This window comes from Hevea brasiliensis, chromosome 15 (assembly GCF_030052815.1).
Source record: "Hevea brasiliensis isolate MT/VB/25A 57/8 chromosome 15, ASM3005281v1, whole genome shotgun sequence".
Lineage (NCBI taxonomy): Eukaryota > Viridiplantae > Streptophyta > Magnoliopsida > Malpighiales > Euphorbiaceae > Hevea > Hevea brasiliensis.
In genome coordinates this window covers 61,562,787-61,585,007 of record NC_079507.1, presented here as the reverse complement: position 1 = coordinate 61,585,007, position 22,221 = coordinate 61,562,787, and the positions used below count along the sequence as shown (strand labels likewise).

Genomic DNA, 22,221 nt, shown 5'->3' with positions numbered 1-22,221 from the left:
TATCTCCAATATTTAAATTTAGCTTCATCTAAAATAAATTATATATATATATAATTAAACAATATATAAATTTATATTAAATTTTATGCATGATTAGTCCAGAGATTTAACACGTAATAGATCTAAGTTTGAGTATAATTCCACAATTTTCGGACTAAAAAAATATTAAAAAAATTAATTGCACTCCTAATCAAGTACCGTGGTGTGGTGCGTACATTCATATTATATGATATAATTTTTTTATAGATTTAAAAGTATTATTTTTTTTAATTTAATTTTAAATTATAAAATTATGATTTCTTAACTATTATTTTATCATAATTTTTCAAATCATTAAATCAGAGATTTGGAATGATTTAAAATTTTGATATTATCATTTTATTCTTATATAATTCATTTTTTCATTAAATATTATATATAGTTAAAGTATTTATAGTTTTTAATTAAAAAATGTCTTATTATGGTGATAATATAATTAATATTTTATTTAAATAAATATCTTAAATTATTTATATATTTAAACTAATAATAAATAGTACCTTAATAATTTTTATATTTATTTTATCATATCATATAATTTAATTAAATAAAAAAATAAATTAAATTTTATTATATCACGCTGTAATCAATTTAAATAGAAAATTAATGATTAATGTAAAAAATAAGAGATTTCAAATTTGAATACCTTCTTCTATTTATTATAAGATTATTTACCATTATAATAAAAAAATAAAATAGTCTATCAACTATAATTAGTTCATTATGCTTTTATTAAATTAAAAAAAATATGTTAAATAATAATGGTATATTTTTAAATGTATTATAATATTTATATGAAAAATTACTTTTTAATTTATTTATTTTAATAAAATTAATTATTTAATCTTTTATTTTAAAAACATATTAATTAATTAATATATCTTTACTCTACTTTCTCTTTAACTGTCTAATTATTTTATACATTAATTTAAATTTTATTTATTTTATGTAATTTAAAAATATAATTATATTATCTATTCATTTTTTAAGATCGATGCATTTAGTCGCATAATGATGACTCTTCTTTTTTTTTTAAATATATCAATAAAAAAAATTATAAAAAGTAGATGAAATAATAAATAAAATAAAAATATACGAAATAATTAATATATTTTTTAAATATAAATATTAAATAATTAATTTTATGAAAATATAAAAATTAAATAATAATTTTTTATAATTTCATATTTATATGACTCAAAGATATATTTTTAAACTACAAAGGAAATTGGGCAGGACATAGTGGGGAGGCTCAGTCTTGTCTCTGCTATGTTAGTATTCACGATGTCGGGATCCCCCACTACACTTTGTGACGATGATAAGCTTGTACACTAGTGGAAAATTAAGGCACTACCAATGAAATTTAATATTGTGCCAAAATAAACAAAATATATTTAACCTTGGAAAATAAGCTATAAGGAAAATATGTGTCATTAATAAATATTATTTTGTCATTTTAAACTATTTAATTTACACAGTGATAGATATTATTTTAAGGATAATAAAATATAAAATATTAGCATATTATGTATCTTAATAGCAAAAAATAAATACAACATTATTATGTTAAGTAAAATAAATATAATTATAAATTTATTATTTATTTCATAATAATAGTATGCCAAGGATATTTTAGAAACTAAATGTAAATAATTTTTTAATCCTGCATTTATTTTAAATATGATTTGTGTAATTTAATTTAAATATATATTTAAAATTTTAATATATTAAATATGAAAATTTATTTATGAATAAATTTTATTTGGAACAATGAATTATGTATTTTAAATTCCAGCATGTTAAATACAGTGTAATATATTAAACTAAAATTTATTGATATTTTTGTAAAAAAAAAAATAAATTATTGACATATTTACCATACTTCCCATAAATACAAAGGCTAAGATAAAGACATGCAAGGCAAAGCACCTGCTTGTTATCTTAAGCCTCCAACTTGGATAATTCTTTATTCAAGATATCCATCTGGATGCTTGAATAGTGACAAATAACAAGGAGAGCATGATAATTACAATTGCCACTCCTCATTGTCGCTTGTTGAGTAATTTGAGACAATATTTAAAAATAATAATAATTAAAAAAATTAATGATACTGAAATATTTTTAACACCGTAAAGCGTTGAGTTGAGTTTTAATTAAAATTAATTAAAAAAAAATGTTCTGTTGGTAGAAAGACATGGGTTGTTTGCTTAAAGCTTTGAAAGTGCTTAGCATTACCATGGCAGGGGGCAGCAGTAAGTAGAAAAGCGTAAAAAACGTTATTTGGTTAAGGTCACTCTTTGAGTGGAGAAGAGAGAGAGAGAGAGAGAGAGAGAGGGGAAACAGAATTATTAATTTTATTAAAAAAAAAAAAAAATTGAATATGAGACTAAGTCAATCCTCATTATCCCTGCTGCTGCTGCTTCTTCTTCATCCTCCTCCTCCTCCAAACCCTAAACGCAACGAGTTATTGCAGAACTGGAGAGCTTTAAATCTTCTAATTATCTTGTAGATCTGTCTTTTTATTACCCTTTGCTTTGAAACCAATCACTGTACACACACTTCATTTTGGCTTTTTATGGCGGTGGGTTTTGACTTTTGAAGAGAGAGTTTTGTCACTCTAAGGAAACACCACTCCATTTCTTCCGTAAATTTATATATCCTATTTAACTATTGTTGCATACATGGAGGGGAATTCCGGTGGCGGAGGAGCTGGAGGAGCTGCTGTTGCTGCTGGCGGCGGTGCTGGTTCTGTTGGTGTTGGTGGTGCTGGAGGTGGAGGAGGGAATGATGTCGAGCTGATGTGCAAGACGTTACAGGTGGAGCACAAGCTGTTCTATTTCGATCTGAAGGAGAACCCTCGTGGACGTTATTTGAAGATTTCTGAGAAGACTTCTGCCACCAGGTCTACCATCATCGTCCCTTCCTCTGGGATTTCTTGGTTCTTGGATCTCTTCAATTACTATGTCAATTCTGATGATCAGGACCTCTTTAGCAAAGAATTGCAGCTCGACACCAAGGCATTTTCCATTTTCATTCTCTTCTCTATTCTTTTCTTTTCATTTCTTTCTTTTTAATTGCCGCATTATGAATGTCAATTACAGGTGTTCTACTTTGATATTGGTGAAAACAGGAGAGGCCGCTTCTTGAAGGTAACCGGACCAAAGACCTTCTCTTTCAATATCTTATACTTCTGCATAAACACTTGCAAGCCTACTTCATACTCTTTAACATTTTACTTGCTATAACTTTTAAGTCTATTGCTTTTGAGTCATGCTCATAACCTGTCCAGCCCAATTATTATTATTATTATTATTACAAAAAAAAATGCACATTGTATTGCTTGCTCCAATTTTATATGGTTTTTTATCCCTATTTACTATTTAGGTATGCAGTAAATATTGGGTGCTTAGTGAATTATCTAGTAATATGCAGGATGTAACATGTTGCAAAATGAATTTTTCTAATGTGAAATTCTAATTTCGAATAATAAATTGTGATTCTTCTAAGGCTGCTGTTCTGTGCTTTAGTATTAATCATTTAGTGGATATTTGGCAAAATCAGGAAGCTTGGTGCCTTGTACTCCTGCTTATACTTTTATTCTCTTTCCTAATTTTTTTTTCTTTTCCATTTAAAAAAGCAAAAAGGAAAAAAAAAGGGTGATGGTTAATGCTAATATATGCCTGTTAGGGGTTTGAATTATTAAATGAAGCTGGTGAATTGATTAATTTGCCCTATCTATTGATTCAAAATCTGTGAAGTCTAGCTACGTTGATTTCATTATCTGCTCAAATTAACAGATGTAGTGATGACCTCCAGATGCTTACCCTTCATCTGTCTGACTCTCTTCATTGGGCAGCTACCAATAAATAATTCAAAGGTCATGAACTACCACATCGTAGCAAAGGAAAAAAAATCATTAACAAAATGACTATAATTAAGGTAATGTTAGGAACAAACAGTTTGCCCTTTATGCTGTTGGAGTTGCATTAAGTCACTTAAGCTCCTGCAAGGCAGCAATCGCTCTTTGGTGGTTTTTGGTTGTTTTTGTACTCAATCAAAGGATATACCCCAAAGATAAGATTTTTTTAGTATTTTCCAGAGATGAGAATTTTTAGTAGTTGAAATCATATAGGTAAGAGGATGAAATTTAGGTATAATATCTAAATTCTGATGTCTTAGGAGCTAGGTCTTAAAATATGTGTTTTAAATCTAAAATTTGCCCTTTTCTCAGTTAAATAACTGAAAGTGTATTTCTGATCTACACTTTTAGATCCTTGTTTTTTGAGAGAAACTTCAATCTGCGGAACTTTGTTTATCAAGTTGCTTGGTTTTATGTTTCCTCAATTACTTTTGTAAATCATTGGTTGGAGCTCGATGGTGTATCCCCTCATCAACAGTATTGTATGCAAGATGTAGTAAAAGTGGTTAGGTGAAAAAATTTAAAAGAATTGGAAACAGAACTTGAAGAGAAAATGTCTGTTTTCTATATCGCATTAATGTAAACACTTTAGAGTTTTTGTGAGGAACTGAACCAAAGAACCAGCCAAAGATTAAGTTCTTCCCCCCTCCCTCTCTCCTCTCTTCTTAGGCATTCGGCATTGCTTGTATCATTTAGCAGTCTCAGGACATTGAGATTTCGTTAATATGTTGACAGCTGCATATTGGTAAAGAATGGAGAACAAATTTTTGGAGGGGAGCTAAACCACTAAACAACTATCATATAAGAAAAATTCTTATCTTGTATCTGATTTTTTAGTTTTTTTCTAAATAGATTGCACCTCCTTAGTGCCCTGTATTAAATTACTATGCCTATCAGGATTGGCCCAATTGATCTGTTTTGGTCCTATATTTTCCCTTTCCTTTGGCTGACATATTACTAGAATGTTCTATTGAGATGCTATAGTGTTCATTGTACATGATCTAGTCATTTTAGCTAATTTCATCTCCTATGTCCTCTAAGCATTTGATTTTAGCTTCTTAGAATATAAATTTATTCATTCAGTTCTTTTAACTCATCTTGCCTTTGGCAGTTTGGCTCTAGAGTTAGGGACCACGTTACTAGATTTGGTTAAGTTCATAATTAACATTATTGAGAGGTGGTAGAAAATGTGGATATGGTCTGTGCTATTAGTCAAGTTGAAGCATTTGCATTTGGCATGCTTCAATTTTTTTTGTACAGAACATCTTTACACCCTCCTCCAGTTGAAGAATTAATTGGTAAAGTTAGAAATGTCAGTAAATCTGCTTTTTTCTAAATCTTCCATTTTGTTAATCTCCTAATGAAGTCCATCACTCACCATACTGCACTGTGCTGTGAAGCAACTGATGAATAAGTGGAACTTGAATGATGTTATTTAAGAGCACCAGCTCCCTAGTTTCTATGAAAATTTGAGTATGAGTAAACGAATGGTAGACGTTGATGGCTTGGAATATCCAAAAGTAACCAGGTTGTTTATCATGATCTGAACATCTATGGGTTTGGGAAGTAATTTTGAGGATGCTGCCTATGGAAGTAAATGGATAAAGCTCTAAATTGTTTCCACAGAAGGGTTTTAAATATCGTTTATTATATATTGAATCTGACAATTGTTTTAATATTATTAGGCTTTTCCTTTCTTTTAACTCTAGTGTCTATTGTGCTTTCTTTTATGCAATTATTTGTTTGAATGCTATCAGCCCATTTATGTTGCATATATAATTTAATGTTTGTTTTTTAGTTGATTTGAGCCATTTTCGAATTGTTTGAAAAAACTTACAGTAGGGGTGGCCAATATTGCTTACAATATTTCCAATTCTGTGACTGTGAAATCCTCAGTGCTAAGAAAAAAACTAGTATTCTTTTTGCTTTTGCTCCAAAAAAAGAAAATAATCTACTGTCTATCAGCCAAAATATGTAAATAAGCAGACTTTAAGGTTTTGATCATGTAGTGTTGAGCAAAGGTGATGTTTAATTTTTCTGGATTATATGCAATCCTTTAATTGCCTTTGCAGGAACCAGGTACCATTTCTTTCAGAAAAGTATAATATCTTGCCTAGTAAGGTCAGGGGCACTTGCATAACGAGCGCTGACTTAGATGCTTTGTCCTTGAGAACAGTTAATAGAGTTATGCAGATCCAATGGAAATTAGTGTAACTGTCACTTGACTGGTGTGAGTTTTCATCATCAATAATCAATCTATGGGGCATTATTTTTGTCTTGCTATTAAATGGTCTAGTTCCCAATCTTTATGTGGGGTGGGAACGCGACTGAGCTTGGCAGGATAGGAATTATCCTCTCCAATCTTCTCAGAATACTGGATTTCATAGATTTTGATTTAATTATTGGTATGATTTTGTCATAAGTGCATTGGGTTCTGTGATGCAATCTGATCTCATTAATAATTTCTAGCTATATGTATGGTTGTTATCATACTTTAAAGTTTTGGATATTTAGAGGACTAGGGGTGACCTATGTATCTTCAAAGTCAAATATTGTTACAGAACAAAATGGGAAAGAACTATCTGGATCCTTATCACTCTCAATGTCTTCTGATACCTTCTTGGAAGATCAAGCAGGTCTTTTAATATTTTATCTTCAATAGCTATCTCCTTTGTGATCACATGAGTTTTCCATTTCTGTGTAGTACATGTGGATATTAAGCATCCTGTTGCTTGGAGCACCAATTCCTCCCTTCCTAAGGGTAGGCAGGGTGCAAAGTGAGTGAAAAGTGCAACAATACTTGAAGCGCCTTTTTCATCTCTTTTATTTTCTCACTTTGGGCCTGTTAGATTTGATACATCCTCTGCATTAACTGCTCTAATGAACATATACATACAGGTATCTGAAGCTTCTGTTAGTAGAAATCGGAGTACCATAATTGTTCCTGCTGGAAGTGCCCGGAATGAAGGTTGGGCAGCATTCAGAAATATTTTAGCAGAGATCAATGAAGCTTCAAGGCTATTTATAATGCCCAATCAGGTTCCTTTGTGTTGCATGCTCATGCTTCTTCCCTTTACCTTGAAAGAACATTCATTCTATTTTTAAGAGGGATCTCATTTGCCAACTTTTCCACCACCTGTTTCTTGGGTGCAAAAACAGCAAAATTCTGAATCTTCAGAGCGCCTTGTTGGCCTTTCGGATGATGTAGGGGCTGGCTTCATATCTGGCCACAATAGCCAACCTGCTTCAGCATCTGAATTGAATGTAGATAGGTCAGTTGAACTAACAGCACAGGAAGAAATTGGAAATATGGGGGTTTCAAAGGTGATCAGAGCTGACCAGAAGAAATTCTTCTTTGATCTTGGTAGCAACAACAGAGGTCATTTCTTGAGAATTTCTGAGGCAAGTTTTATGATTTTTTTTTAAATAGAGCTTTATATTATTTGTTTTTCATTATGTGTTATGCAATCCTATTTTAGGATTGGAGTTATTTATTTTATTTTACTTTTTATTTAAGGGATTTATATCTTAATTATATTTTGTTTAGGCTTTGGTTGAGCATTAAGCAATTGAAAGAGTTACTATTGTTCATTCTCATCTATTTCTTTCATTTATTTTTCTCTTTCTATATCATATCTAAACCCACCTTCAATAGGAATACATCCTTCTTTAAGAAAAACCCTAGTTCTCTCCCCCCACCCCACCCCAGCCCACCAAAAAAAAAAGAAAAAAAAGCTTCCTCAGAGGAGAGTTACAGTAACTGCAGGTGTTCAAATTCTCCAAAGAGTTACAGAGCTGCCATCTAGGTTAGGTTGAGTAGGACATGTTCTCGCTGGTTCAAAGTCCAACTTTATATGCCTACTCATACTATAGCTTTAGATGTTTGGAATTATCAGCGCAAGGACAAGGAAATTTTGGAACAGATACTTGCAAACAGTTTGTACTCACTCCATTGCTTGATATATAGCATATGACTCTTAAATTATTCATTTCATATTGGGTGCCCCTTTATTTTCATTGAATGTATTGAAACTTTCAAGCATAACCATCTGTGATTTTGAGTGAAGCTCAAGGTGTCCTCCATTTTCTTCATATAGTCATCAAACCTGAATATTCCACTGGATCAACAAATTCCTCATAATCACTATCAACTTCTTTGTGTTTGTTGTGTGCCTCATCAATTTTGTCAAACTGCAGTAACGTTATATTTATTAGGACAATTCCTACATGTATGTCCTTTCCTCCACAATCATAACAACGCAAACTCTTACACGTCTTAAGATGGGATGGTTTGATTAGCACAACAGAGGTTGAAATGCTCTTTTCTTCCTTAAGTCCATACAATTGTTCCTCTTTACAGCTTCCTTTGCTTATGTTGCAGCATGGTCTATAAAAGAGAACTCCTTATCCTCTAGATCAATCTGAATGCCATATTTAAGCCCACTAAGATACCTATTACCTAGTGATGCTCTGTTGAAGTTCCTACTCAAAATTACATGGAGCAACTAGTTTATGAAACTCCATGGTGTGAGAACACTCAACTTGGGAGTACAATTCTCTTTCATAGTGAACATGAATGAATTTTTGCTCCATTGACGTCAAATCAACACCTAATTAGTGATTGAAAATTGTCAGTGAACTTGGTGTTGTTGTGCAAGACTGTGCCGCCATGTTTAAGCATAACCCTTCAAACAAATAACTGAGATAATCACTCTTCTTCATAGTATGATATTCTCCAATTATGCAAATTTCTGGGTCACCCTCACCATTAAATTTTGGCAGATTAATTCTTAATCCCATCATCAGGTCTAAAGGATAAATTGTAGCTTAAGCGTGCAGTGGTGGGAAGTGCATGAGTAGAAAGTATTGTTGGAGATGCAGTTGGAATAGCTAATGTAATAGAGCTAGAGGCATTATCGACATTAATATATTTTTTTTCTACCAATGAGTTTTGATACTGAAGTTGTCTTCAGAGTTATGAGGTATTGAGTTTGAATCACAATTTGAGCCAAATTAAAAAAAAAAAAGCTTGTTATCCACACCTAAGTGAGTTAAAATCAAGGATATAGATTCCATGATATTGCCAATTTCATAATCAAATCTTTGCTGAAAAGTATCAAGTGTTTGATCAACTTTAACAATTAAACTGCATTGATTTTTTTTTTCTTTTAAATCCCAACAATAACATGATAAGGCAGCACAAAAAGTTGTAAACAGAGAGTCCATTTGATATTCTACTATTCTTTTTCTTTGGCGTCACAATTTCTTCTTTTGCTTCATGTCCCTTCTTTTACTTCTCTAGAATCTCTACTGTTATGTTTGGTGTTTGTTTATCGAAGGTCGTGCTGGAGTATATGTTTCAGAATTTGTTTAAACTGAATGTTTGCAGTCAATCAGTTTAAGGGAGGGATTGTTGGTGAATAAGTCAAAGGAGCGGTTTGTGTTTGAGTTTGTTTTTGTCCTAGTTTATGGGAGTGGTTATTTTGTTGGAGTCACTTTAGGAGTCTGTTGAAGTCATTAGATGTGTGCCTACTATTTTGTTTTCTGTTGATGTAATTGCCTATAAGAGGGACTTGTAGTTTATCTTTTGTTTTTTTCCTTTCTCTTTTGTCTTTACTTTCTGCCCTATGTCATTTCAATCTTTAACAAGGATGCGTCAACCATATCCTCTCTGATAAATTTTTTCCACTTTTTATTTTCTTCTTCAATTGCCACGAGCATCCCACTTAGTAGTTTGGACAGAATGTAACCGAAGGTTTACATTGAATCACTTAATAAAAGCTTGTATACTTGATGGCCAAAAATGAGAGAAAATGAATAGAAAAAAAGAATTATTTTACATGAAAGAGAACCAAAATTGAAAAGGTAGATAATGTACACATATATATAGCTGCATGTGTATATATTGGTAGTCAGATTGTAATATCATTATGTTATCAAAGACTTCAGGGTTAATTAAAGAAGTTTTGTGATAATTACAGGTTGCTGGTTCTGACAGGTCCTCCATAATTCTCCCACTGTCTGGGCTGAAGCAGTTTCATGAAATAGTGGGGCATTTTGTGGAGATAACAAAAGATAGAATTGAAGGAATGACAGGTGCAAATGTTCGGACTGTGGATCCCCCACAGAGATGAATGTGAATAACTCCTGGAGGCTAATGTATGTTGATGAAACGTGTTATTCATATTTGGTAAAAGGGGTTGCTGTGGTGCTGCAAATATGTGTTTGATTAGGGGTGGGGTGCAATTGTGCGTAGCTTGTTTCTTGTTAAATTCTTGCCTTGTCTGACTCTAAGTCTAAAAATAATCCGATTGATCTGTTTGCTGAACAGAAAAGTTTCGGAGATAGTAGCCATGAGTAGCTTTGAATAGGGAATAACAGAAGAAACAAATCAGATATTTGTAACTGTGAGTGTGGCACCCTTGTTATTAAATTTCAATAATGCCGGTTCCATATGTTCTTGTATTTCAGGTCTTCTAGCTGTAATAATTGCGAAAATGGCCGTTTGCTTGCAAATAAGCAATATAACCTGGTAATGAGAATGAACAACGAGAGGGAATATCAAGAGTTGGACGCTTGTCGTTGACAGAACAATGTGTACACCTCAACATTGAGAATAATTTTTATGGTATAATTTTGTTTAAGAACACTGACTTACTAAAATAAATAATTTTTTAATATAACGAGGAGCAAGAAATTGTAAGCGCAAGAGGGGGGAGGTAGGGAGGTGGGGTCGGGGTCCAGATGGGTCACAGCGATGCCGATAGCAACGACTCAAGGGGATTGTCTGTGCGAGTACTCTCACTGACAACTATCGTCAGTTTAATGATGGAGATACATAAATAATATGAATAAGCGACCTGTGACTGTGACCGGCCCCCTCCCATCTCTCTTTCTATACAACTTCGATTCCACGTGTAATTACTTCTCTCTCGTCTGCAGGAATCAGTACCCTGACTGACTATTAGTCCTACCAGCTCTAGCAGTACCCATCTTGAAAATAAAAATAAAATAAACATGGAGGATTTTAATTAATTAATTAATTAATTTTATACTACATGATTCATGTCATGAGCTGAGGATTGCAGACAGATGGACCATCCTCTTGCTTGCTATAATATAAGCGTGATGGTTACTTGCTCCCCCACTTGCCCAGATTGAATGTGACAACTCTCTATTTGTACAAGGGTTTGGGACCACTCCCCATTCTCCCCAGCTTTCTCATCTATTCCGTATCAACTCGCTAAAAGTTTTCTTCCCCAACTCCCACATAAATTAAATGCTCCTCAAAATAATTATAATACTTATTAACAATTTGAATTCAATCCATTTGCCACCTCTAGCGAAAGAGAAACCAGCAAAGTTATTACCAAAGATTTATTATTATTGTTATTTTTGTTTAGTTTTAATTTTTCTTTTTTTAAATATGCTCATTTTATTATATGCCAAATATTTATATAAAATAAAAATAATTAGCATAATAAAAAATAAAGGTGATTGCGATAGAGTAGGAACGATTTTATTTTATTTTTTAATTTATTCAATAAAGGAAGAAGAGAAGTGACCATTTTGGAATCAATGAATGAAAAGAATAGAGACTTGAGCATAGCGAGTGTATAATTTGTCTCATATACAACACAACAAAGAGTATAATTTAAAGATGAAGCAACCAACTCCAAGATACCCACTTCATCTTTTCTCTTGTCCATGATGCTATACAGGGTTAATTTATAATTTATAATTTAATTTTTAATTATATTTTAAATAAAATAAATTATTATTAAATTAATTTTAAATTAAAATTTATCTTTTATTTAATTTAATTTAAATAAAATTTTAACTGTTATAATAATAAATTCTTAATTAATTTATGATATAATTAATTAAAATACCTATTTAATTCTTTTTATACATATATTAATAGTAGTTTTTATGATTATTTTGTTTAAAATGTAATAAAAATATTTTATTAAAAAAATAATTTAAATTTTATGAAATTTTTATATTTTATCTCATAATTTATGTAAATCAATATTTATTTTTTATAAATTACATAAAATATATTAAATTAATAAGAAAATAATATTATTTTAAAACTATATAAATATAATATTTTTTATTAATATAATAAAAAAAATTAAATTACTAATAATGAATTGAATTATTTAATTTTAATAATAATGAAAATATATAACATTATTATTAATTAAAAATAACATTCTATTATATTATTTTTTAAAATTACTATATCTAAGTGTAAATTCCTTTTTATTAATCTTATATATTTTTTATAAAATAATTCTTTAACAAAAATAGTTACCACTTTACATAAATTTATAATATAAAATAAATACACTTCATAAAAATTAAAATTTTAAAATATCATCATTTTCTATTAATATAATAAATATTAAAAATACATACTATTTTTCAAAAAAATAGATTTCATAATTTTAATACTATAACTTCAATTGTTTTTAATCATCTTTATTTGTAGTTAAATTTTAAATGCAATCACATTTGTAATTTATCTTTGAAATTCTACTTTTATATAAAAATATAATTGAAAAATAATTTATGCATAAATATATAGATATTTAATTAAAATTTAAAAATAATTCTGTTAAAATGTAATGATAATAAAATATAGATAATCAAAATATTAGTTATCGTTGCATTAGATATATAATTATAATGAAATAAAATATTCAAAATTTTGAGAAATATTAAATAAGAAATTTATAAAAAATTGATGATTAAATAAATATTAATTAAATATATTTAAATAAATAAATATTTGAGAATGAGAACTAATAAATTTTGAAAGAAATAATAAAAAAATAGTGAAAATCAAAAAAAGATTTAAGAGTATTTAGGTGAAATAAAAATATGTGGTGAGAACAGAGTACTTGATGTATATTAAATGTCTTATATAACATATCATATATAGACAAATAAATGAAAATCATTTAAATAAAAAATTAATTTATAAATAAATATTATTTAATTAAAAAATAGTAATAAACATTCAAATTCAACTTTTATAATAGTAAAATATTTTCTATTTACTTGGCCATTCAATTAAATCATTATAAGTTAGCCATAATGATAATAATAATAAATATTAACTAATCTTAGGAAAGTAAAATAAAAAGAATATTAAATTATTAACATAAAAAATAATACATACTAATTATAAATATATTAATTTTTATATTTTATTTTTATAACTTTTTATGTAAACTATATTTTTTATCTTTCAAAATTTTTAATAAAAATTTCATAATAAAAATAATAGAAAATATAATAATGTAATAAAAATATTTATTAAAGATATGAAATAATTTAAGGTTGATTAAATTATATGATAATTGATTATGAGATTACAAATTAATGGTTAATTTTCTTTAAACTAATGGTCATCGATAAACTTTTATTATTATTATTATTATTATTATTATTATTATTATTATTATTATAGAGGGTAACATGTAGCAAATAATATTTTTGTGTAAATAAATTTAAAAAAAATAAAATAAATAATTTTTAAATATTATATTTAATCATAAAATGTCTTAATTTTTTAAAAATTAAGTTTCAAAGAAAATAATAATATAAATCATAAATGTTAAGGTAGTATTATAAATAATAATGATAATAAAAGAGAAATATGTAATAACCCGAATTTTTGTAAATACAAATTTTATATTTTTATATAGTATTCAAATATTATTTTAATGTTATCTAGCTAAATTATAATTTTGTAGTACTTTCATTTATATATTTTTAATATAATTTCTAAACATATTTTGTAAAATTATTTAATAGTCTAATTTTAATTTAAATGTTTAGTTTTAAATATTAATATTAAATCAATTAATAAAATATATTATTTCATTATTGTTAACCTTGGTTCTGATATTTAATTATTGTTATTAATTTGATTATTATTATTATCATTTTAATGTTATCTAGCTAAATTATAATTTTGTAGTACTTTCATTTATATATTTTTAATATAATTTCTAAACATATTTTGTAAAATTATTTAATAGTCCAATTAGTTTTAAATATTAATATTAAATCAATTAATAAAATATATTATTTCATTATTGTTAACATTGATTATGATATTTAATTATTATTATTATTATTATTATTATTTTGATTATTATTATTATTATTTAAAAAAAAAAGAAAGGAAAAGAATTGAAAATTTGAAGGAATGAATCTAGACAATATGCAAATCTAGATTCATTTCCCCCCTCTTCTTCTTCTTCCCTTTTCTTCATTTTTTTCAATAACCAGTCACCACCATTGCCAGCAGGGAGTCCCCCCCGCCCTGGGCAATGCAGACGACCAACCTGCTAGCCAGAGCAGCACCAGATGCAGCAACAAACGAGGGAGGAGAGAGAAAAAAGCGTGCGCAGGAGCAGCAGCTTTCAAGTGCCATTTTGGCTTTATCCGATGTCCGATCAAGGCGATTCTAATAGCGTTAGAAAGCTTATTCCGAGAGCTTTTTTTTTTATACCAATTTTGTAGCATTTGGTGGTCGGATGAGTGGGATATGGAGGAGAGGAGTTTCGAGTTTTTCAATTTTTTCAATTAGATCTAGGACGATCTAACCGTTGAATTGACGATCTGAGACCACCGTTGGACTCAGGGCTATGAAACCTTTGAGATGGGACTGACCCCACTTCGATCAGGCACCGTTTGAAAAAGGCGATCATTGGACGGTCTAGATCGCTTGATAAGATTTTTAGGCTTTGTCAACTCCCAAAAACTTAAAATAATTTTATGATAATTATTAATAAATTTTGGGCTTTATTTAGCTACGATCTGATCGATAATAGCCCATGGGCGTATGGGACCAAGTTTTCGGCCAAATCTTGCTACCCGATGGCCTGTTCCTAAACATAGTCAATATTATAGTTAATCCTCGTATTTTCAGAAGTTCTAGACACATTTCCAGTGTCAGATTTAGCATAGGTAAACTCGAACTCCAAGTTATTCATTTTTGCGTAATACCGGATTTAGAATAAAATTCATAAAATATTCGTGGGTAGTCGAAAAATTATGATTCCTTTTGCAATGGCCTTATAATATTGTTAAGGACTGCAGGGGGAATTTATAGAATTTTTTAAGTTAGTTTGGATAGTTTTTGAAAAATATTAGTTTTAAACTTTATAATTGAATTGTCTGATTTCGTGAGTTTTGTTTGGTTTGGAGGGCCTAGCAAGAGCCATGTGATGTTGTTGAGTTGTAAATTTGAGACTTATGATTTTGAAAGTGTGATTTAAATTACTTTACAGGTTGGATAGGTCCTAGGTACAGAGCAAACTCTATCGGATTTTTAGCAAAAATTAGGATGTCTTTTGCCTCTTTAAGTTCTTGATTTGAGTTAGCACTAATAAATTCATAATATAATTGTTTAGGTGATCAGGGTCAACCATCTTCCTCCACTCTGCTGTCACAGTAGTTTTCGGTATATTGTGAGTAGATATTGATTTTATTTATAATTTCAATATTATTATACATACAAGGCATGCTCATGCATTCACTTATAATTATATGTATATAGCTATTATAGGCACGCTTTGTGTTGCATTATTATTTGATGAAATTGATGTGGGTGTCAACTTAGGGTAATTTGAAGTTGTGTGCGTGTGTCAATGTGTGTGAGGTGTGATACTGGATATGGGTAGGACGGGCAGATAGGCTTGAGCTAGTCTCGCTTGGGGCTCGGTCCTTTTTGTGATAAGTCGGGGTGAGTATGACTTTGAGTTGATCTCGCTGACCCCCGCATTTGGATTATTAAGAGAAAGTCCAGCTTGAGTTGATCTCGCTGACAGAGATTGGAATTAAGAGAGCTGTGTAGGAGATCAGTTCCCATATATATATTTTAGTGATGTGATATCTGGGTGTGTAAGTACTTCAAATTATTCTTTGTGCGAATATTATTTGAATTTGATTGAATATGTTAGTATATGTTGTATTTCATACTTAATGATGCATTAGCCCTAGATAGTTATAGAAATTGTATTTAAAATTAATATCTTACTCTATGAGTCACTCACTCACTCCTGTTCACCTTATTTTTTTAGGCTACAGAATGATTTCTTTTTCAGAATAACCTGCTTCCTTTCTTGCAGGTTTATCAGCAGCCACTCATTTATATTATTATTTCCTCAATTTGTAATTTAGAACTCCGCATGTGCTAGCAATAGCATTGATTTTGTCAGGGACTCTATTAATTTAAGTTTTTTATTTTAATAAATGAAAAATTTTTATGATATTTAAATAGTTTGTCCCCTAACTTTAGTTTATGATAGTTATTGGGTTGAGTTGGGCCGAATAAAAATATAATACTTTATTTTATTTTATTTGCATGTTGGGCCTCAGTTTTTTGCCTTTATTATGGATTTGAGAATAGTAAGGCTTACTACGGGCCTCGGAGACTTTATGCCGGCCCAGGTCTTAGTACCGGTCCGGCCCGTGGGATCGGGTCATGACAAAATAAAAAAATTAAATAATAATTAGTATTTATAAAATAATATAAATTATTTTTAAATATTATATTTAATTACAAAATTTCTTAATTTTTAAAAATTAAATTTTAAAGAAAATAATAATTTAAATAATAAATGTTAAGGTAATATTATAAATAATAATAATAATTAAAAGAGAAATAAAAAATTAAATAATAATTAGTATGATGGAGAATATTTATGATTGATTATGAGATCACAAATTAATGGTCAATTTTATTTAAACTAATGGCCATCAATGACTTATTATTATTATTATTATTATTATTATTATTATTATTATTATTATTATTATTATTATTAAGCGCAACATGTGGTAAATAATATTTTTGTATAAATAAATATAAAAAAAATAATATAAATAATTTTTAAATATTACATTTAATCATAAAAAGGTCTTAACTTTTTAAAAATAAAATTTTAAAGAAAATAATAATTTAATTCATAAATGTTAAGAGAATATTATAAATAATAATGATAATTAAAAGAGAAATAAAAAAAATAAATAATAATTAGCATTTATAAAATAATATAAATAATTTTAAATATTGTATTTAATTATAAAAAGTCTTAATATTTAAAAATTAAATTTTAAAGAAAATAATAATTTAAATCATAAATGTTAAGATAGTATTATAAATAATAATGATAATTAAAAAAGAAATAAAAAAATAAATAATAATTAATATAATGAGAGTATTTATGAAATGTAATACATGACAAACTTAAAAAAAAAAAAATTGTCACGTGTGGTTAGGGTCGATGGTAATATATGCTATTATGTATATGTATATTCTTGGAGAGCGTTAATTGATGTCAAATTATAGTGGAAAAAGGGAATAATTTCTTAGATTATATATAAGCCTTTTTTTTCGTTTTTTCAAAATTAATAGATTAAAATTCTGAAAGATATATCACTAATTTTTTATATTTTATTTTTCAATGTACAATCTTTCTCTCAAACTTGATACACTCATAATTCATTTCAATGAAATTATCATCCTTTCTTATTGATGATCTAAAAATTTATTATCTGTGTAATTAATTAAGTATAATTGCTCCAGTAATGGCTAGTACTCACAAAAAAAAATCTGGAGAAAAAGAATAAAATTATGAGTGTGATTGGCTCCCATGATTCCTGTGCAATCTACCAACGATAATAATCATGAAGGGGAGGCAGTCTCAGTGTACGAAAGTGGGAAACTCCCGAAATCTCTCCTACTTTTAGTTTCTGGTTGCCTTTTGCGGGATCTTTATCATCTGCTGGCTTCTGTTGATTCCCATGTGGGCAACACACAGATGACTAGGAGCTAGATTCTTGATTCTCTCTAACTCTTTTTCTCTATTAATTTGTTGAGAGAATACAAAGAAATTAATGCAGATGGATTCATCCCAAGAGCATTCCAGTAGCTGCATTATGAAGGAGACAGGAGGAGGCCTTCAAAGAGTACTGTGTATGCAAGGTGGAGACGACGATAGTAGCTATGCAAAGAATTCAGAAGCGCCTGCATCTGCAATCAGCTTATGTAGACCTTTGCTATTAACAGCTATTCAATCCATGAAAGTTTTCTTCAGGAACAAGGAGGAAGCTCAGTCTCTAAGAATAGCCGACTTGGGTTGTGCAACCGGTTACAATACTTTAGCTACAATAGATATGGTTGTGGACGCCTTGAGACAACAATACATGAGCCAGTGTGGCTTCGAGCCTGAATTCGAGGCCTTCTTTTCTGATCTCCCTTCCAACGATTTCAATTCTTTGTTTAGATCATTGAGCAACCCTGGCATCTTATCTGACAAGAAAACTAAGCAGTATTATGCTGCTGGTGTACCTGGATCCTTTTATGCTCGTCTCTTTCCCAGAGGAAAGCTTCATGTCGCCGTTAGCTTGAGTGCCTTACACTGGCTTTCTCAGGTATACAATATATATATCAAACTCATACATAATCAAATCACTCTCTCCTCATATCACATGCAATTTACTATTCCATTGGCACTAGGTCGCTTTGCGAGCATACTAGCTAGCTACATATACATGTGAACTGGATCTCATATAAAACTCAACCGAAAAATAATAAAGATAGTGAATATCAATCAGATCCCAGATGCTGTTTTGGATAAGAGATCAGCAGCCTGGAACAAAGGAAGAGTGTGGATTGATGGAGCAAAGAAGGAAGTAGTGGAAGCATATGCGAAGCAATCTGAGAAAGACTTGGAGGACTTTTTGAGTTGCAGGAAAGAAGAAATAGTTCAGGGAGGAATGCTGTTTTTGCTGATGGGAGGGAGGCCTGCGTCGCAGCAGCCCAAGAACCAGTTAGGTGATCCAGACTCAAGAGCCAAGCATCCTTTCACCACTTCCTTGGATCAAGCTTGGCAGGACCTAATAAACGAGGTACATTACATTACATAATACATATATATATATATATATATATATATATATATATATATATATATATATATATATATATATATATATAGTTTTCTTTCTTTTGCTATGATTTGCTTCATTGGAGACATACGTAGGGCTTGGTCGATGAGGAGACGAGAGACGGATTCAACATTCCGGCATACATGAGAAGCACGGAGGAGGTGGAGAGGGCAATAAAAAGATGCGGTGGGTTTGAGATAGAAAGAATGGAATATAGGAGTATGGAGGAGCATTCACAGGAGAAGCAAAAGCAATGGATGAGGGATCCCATTTCCTATGGTAGAGCCAAAGCCAACTTAGTACGTGCCACCCTCGGACCCTTTGCTGAGGCCCACCTGGGTCCCTATCTTTCTCACCAACTCTTCATTCGCTTCCAAAATCGGGTCTCCTCTGATATTGCTCTTCTCCATAAAACCTGTTTCTATGGTGTTGTTGTTGTGTGTGCTATCCGAACGTGACACAAATTATGAAAACCTTCATCCGAGTGATTGAGAGCTATTCGCATTTGCTTATAATTCAGGACAATAGATTGTAGGATTATGTTTCAACTTGAAAAGTTTATTCGAATATTTACTTTGTAATACAAGAATTAAGAATTTATCGAATATATTCTTGAGAAGCAACTGCCTAGTACTGTGATTTGGAGCCAGACGTTAAATTAAAATTTCCTCTTTCTGGAATTGGAGTTGCTTTTCATTTTGAAACCCTAGCTAATAGTGTGCCATCTGTGCTCACTATCTTAAGACACTATGGAAAAAGAAGACATGCATATTCTTGAAAGTTATTATAATAATTAAAATAAATTTTGCATTTATTGATTTATATAATTTGACTATATGATGATTAATTTTATTTGAATTAGTAATAGTTATATATATTCATGCATACAAAGGTTGCAGAAGGATTCAATAATTTTACTTACAAGGGACAGAGCAAATTGATTACAAGAAAGGGCAAAAAAATATCGAAAAGGATTAGCACATAAAAAACTTCTCACCTGATCACCATTTGTGATCAGAGGACTCAGCTGGGAATATGGCACATAGTGGCTAGGATGGTGATGTGCAAGTTTAAATGCAATACAATGAGGGCTTTGGTAAGTCTTTGACGAGCCCACACGGCAAAGCGTTGTCAGGCATATTATACTCATCCCTCAGAGAGCGTGCTGGAGAAAGAACACTTACATAAAGCTGTTGTCCAAGGTAGGTTTTCTCCCAAAACTCGGACCTGTATTCCACATTCCTGCGCTGTCAAATGTCAAGAAGATGGCTGCCCAGGATTTGGGAAACACCTGAACTTTGGTCCTGCTAACTGCATCAAGAAGATTGCAGTTCTTCCTCTTCTCAGGAGTCCTTGTTCCAGGCTCCACGCTGTATCTCCAAAAGTTCACCAATTTACATTTGATTAAAATTTAGGAATTTTAATGTAGTTAATTGATCAATTGAAAAAATTACTTACGCTGCTGCGAAAGGAATACCCATCCAAGTGCCACGATTGCATGCTTGTCTCATGATTCTCAAAGATGATCTCCACGGAGTTACGGAAGGTCATGTTGAGGACATTAAGCTGTGTCACAATCTCGGCGATTTTAGCAGGAGGGTTGTCTTGAATTGTGTCGCACTTGAAAACCTTGTCTGCAATCCCGTAATACTCAGAAAGTTTAAGTGGGGTCTCAGGATCAGTGTGAGAAACACCATTGATGGCATAACGAAGCTTGCCCCGTGCCCTGCTTACTGAGTTAACGAGTTTGATAGTACAGGTGAAGTTAATGGATCCATAATGGTAGGAGCCCTGAGGATTTGGCCTGGCGGCACTGGTTGTGAGATTCCAGTGGAAGAAACGGAATTGATTGACAGCCAAGCCCATCTCACAGGTGCCTCTGGGAGCTCAGGCGATGCTGGTCCCTTGCCATTGATGTATCGAATGATGCCTTTACCCGTGAGGACCGTCTTTATGAATCGAGTGGAAGCGACCATATAGTAGTATTTAGGTGCCTGGTTTGCTGTTACAAGCACGCTCAAGCATTGACCTACATGCACGTCAAGGGACTCGTACACGTTTTGCATCAGACGGGAGCCCTCCATCTCGACAAGCTTCATTGTGTGGCCTTGGATCCTAAAATTGATGGAAGTCTTGAGCCCAGCATTGCATATCCTGTACTTGTATGTCTTTCCCGGCTTCATGATGAAGAGAGGCTCATCATTGCCATCACCCCTTGCGGTTTTGCCATTGATGAGAACACCATCCGGCCTGCTAATGGTCCGTCCACTATCCAAGAAACTCCTAAGAGTTTTGTGGCTCTTGATGTACCAGTCATTAACAATGACAATTTAGTCATCCTCAGGATCAGGATAAGGGACAGGGATTAGCAAACGGCTATTGATATGGATGCCACCAAAGGCACCACCTGCCCTGTGCAAGGCTGTGCATGCGTAGTAAAGGAAGCTTCCAATCTGGTCCTTGACTTGGAAATGATAGGTGTAGTTGGTTCCAGGGGAGATGGGGCAGTTGTTTCCTAGCACTCCTTCCTGCCATAAGTTCTTTCTTTGTTGGACGCCGCTCCTGTAACAATGTATTTATGGTATAAAAATTGGATAAAAATAATGAAAAGCATTAAAAATTGAAGAAATGAAGTTTGGGAAAATTTAATTAGACCTAATTCATTATAAATTCAATGCACAAATACATAAATTCCACCTACTTTACTATAAGTCTCATCATTCTTATTGCGTCTAGAATCAAAATAACGATATCTAATAAGAATTTCTCATCAAGTTTACCATGTCAAAAGGAAAGGCTCATCAAGGTTATTGAATACATTGATGACAAGGTTATTATTGCTTGTGGAGTTTATGACAGGCCCAGGAAATTGATTGTTGATGAGAATCACTTGTTGGGGAACTCCCAAAGGAGACAGGGTGCCATAGGTGGTGTTCCATGTGAAAAACAGATAAGGGCCTTCACCCCTGACCCCTAGCATTGCGCTGGCTGAGAGTTCAATTTATTAAGTTAAGTTCGAAAAGTTTTAGGCTGGCAATTAGAATATTGAAAAAAAAAGGGGATCAAAAGGAAATTTTGCTTAAGTGGAAAAGTGAAAGACCCTTTTTCCTCTTACAATTAACCCACGTGATTTTATCTATTCCAACAAATAAAATAAAATAAAAATAAGAAAGAAGGATGAAAGTGTTTAGAATAATAAAATTATATTTATATATATTATAATAAAACAAAAGAAGAAATAATTAAAAGTGCAATTGACCAATTTTTTTTTTGGAGAAAGAGAACAA

The 22,221-nt window shown here is 31.0% G+C and overlaps 2 protein-coding genes and 1 pseudogene across 2 annotated transcripts; 2 read left to right on the top strand and 1 right to left on the bottom strand.

Moving 5' to 3' along the window:
* The first annotated feature begins 2,303 nt into the window (after window positions 1–2,303).
* LOC110632287 (transcription factor Pur-alpha 1) lies at window positions 2,304–10,423 on the top strand. The gene is made up of 5 exons (XM_021780444.2): window positions 2,304–3,056; window positions 3,141–3,188; window positions 6,857–6,997; window positions 7,118–7,360; window positions 9,940–10,423. Exons 1-5 carry the CDS (start codon window positions 2,721–2,723, stop codon window positions 10,090–10,092), a joined length of 921 nt encoding a protein of 306 aa, XP_021636136.1. The 5' UTR covers window positions 2,304–2,720; the 3' UTR covers window positions 10,093–10,423.
* A 7,295-nt stretch (window positions 10,424–17,718) lies between these two features.
* LOC110632246 (gibberellic acid methyltransferase 2-like) lies at window positions 17,719–19,539 on the top strand. Its single transcript, XM_021780395.2, has 3 exons — window positions 17,719–18,418; window positions 18,602–18,895; window positions 19,030–19,539. Exons 1-3 carry the CDS (start codon window positions 17,882–17,884, stop codon window positions 19,390–19,392), a joined length of 1,194 nt encoding a protein of 397 aa, XP_021636087.2. The 5' UTR covers window positions 17,719–17,881; the 3' UTR covers window positions 19,393–19,539.
* A 325-nt stretch (window positions 19,540–19,864) lies between these two features.
* Window positions 19,865–21,935, bottom strand: LOC110632282 (L-ascorbate oxidase homolog; annotated as a pseudogene).
* Window positions 21,936–22,221: the final 286 nt, after the last annotated feature.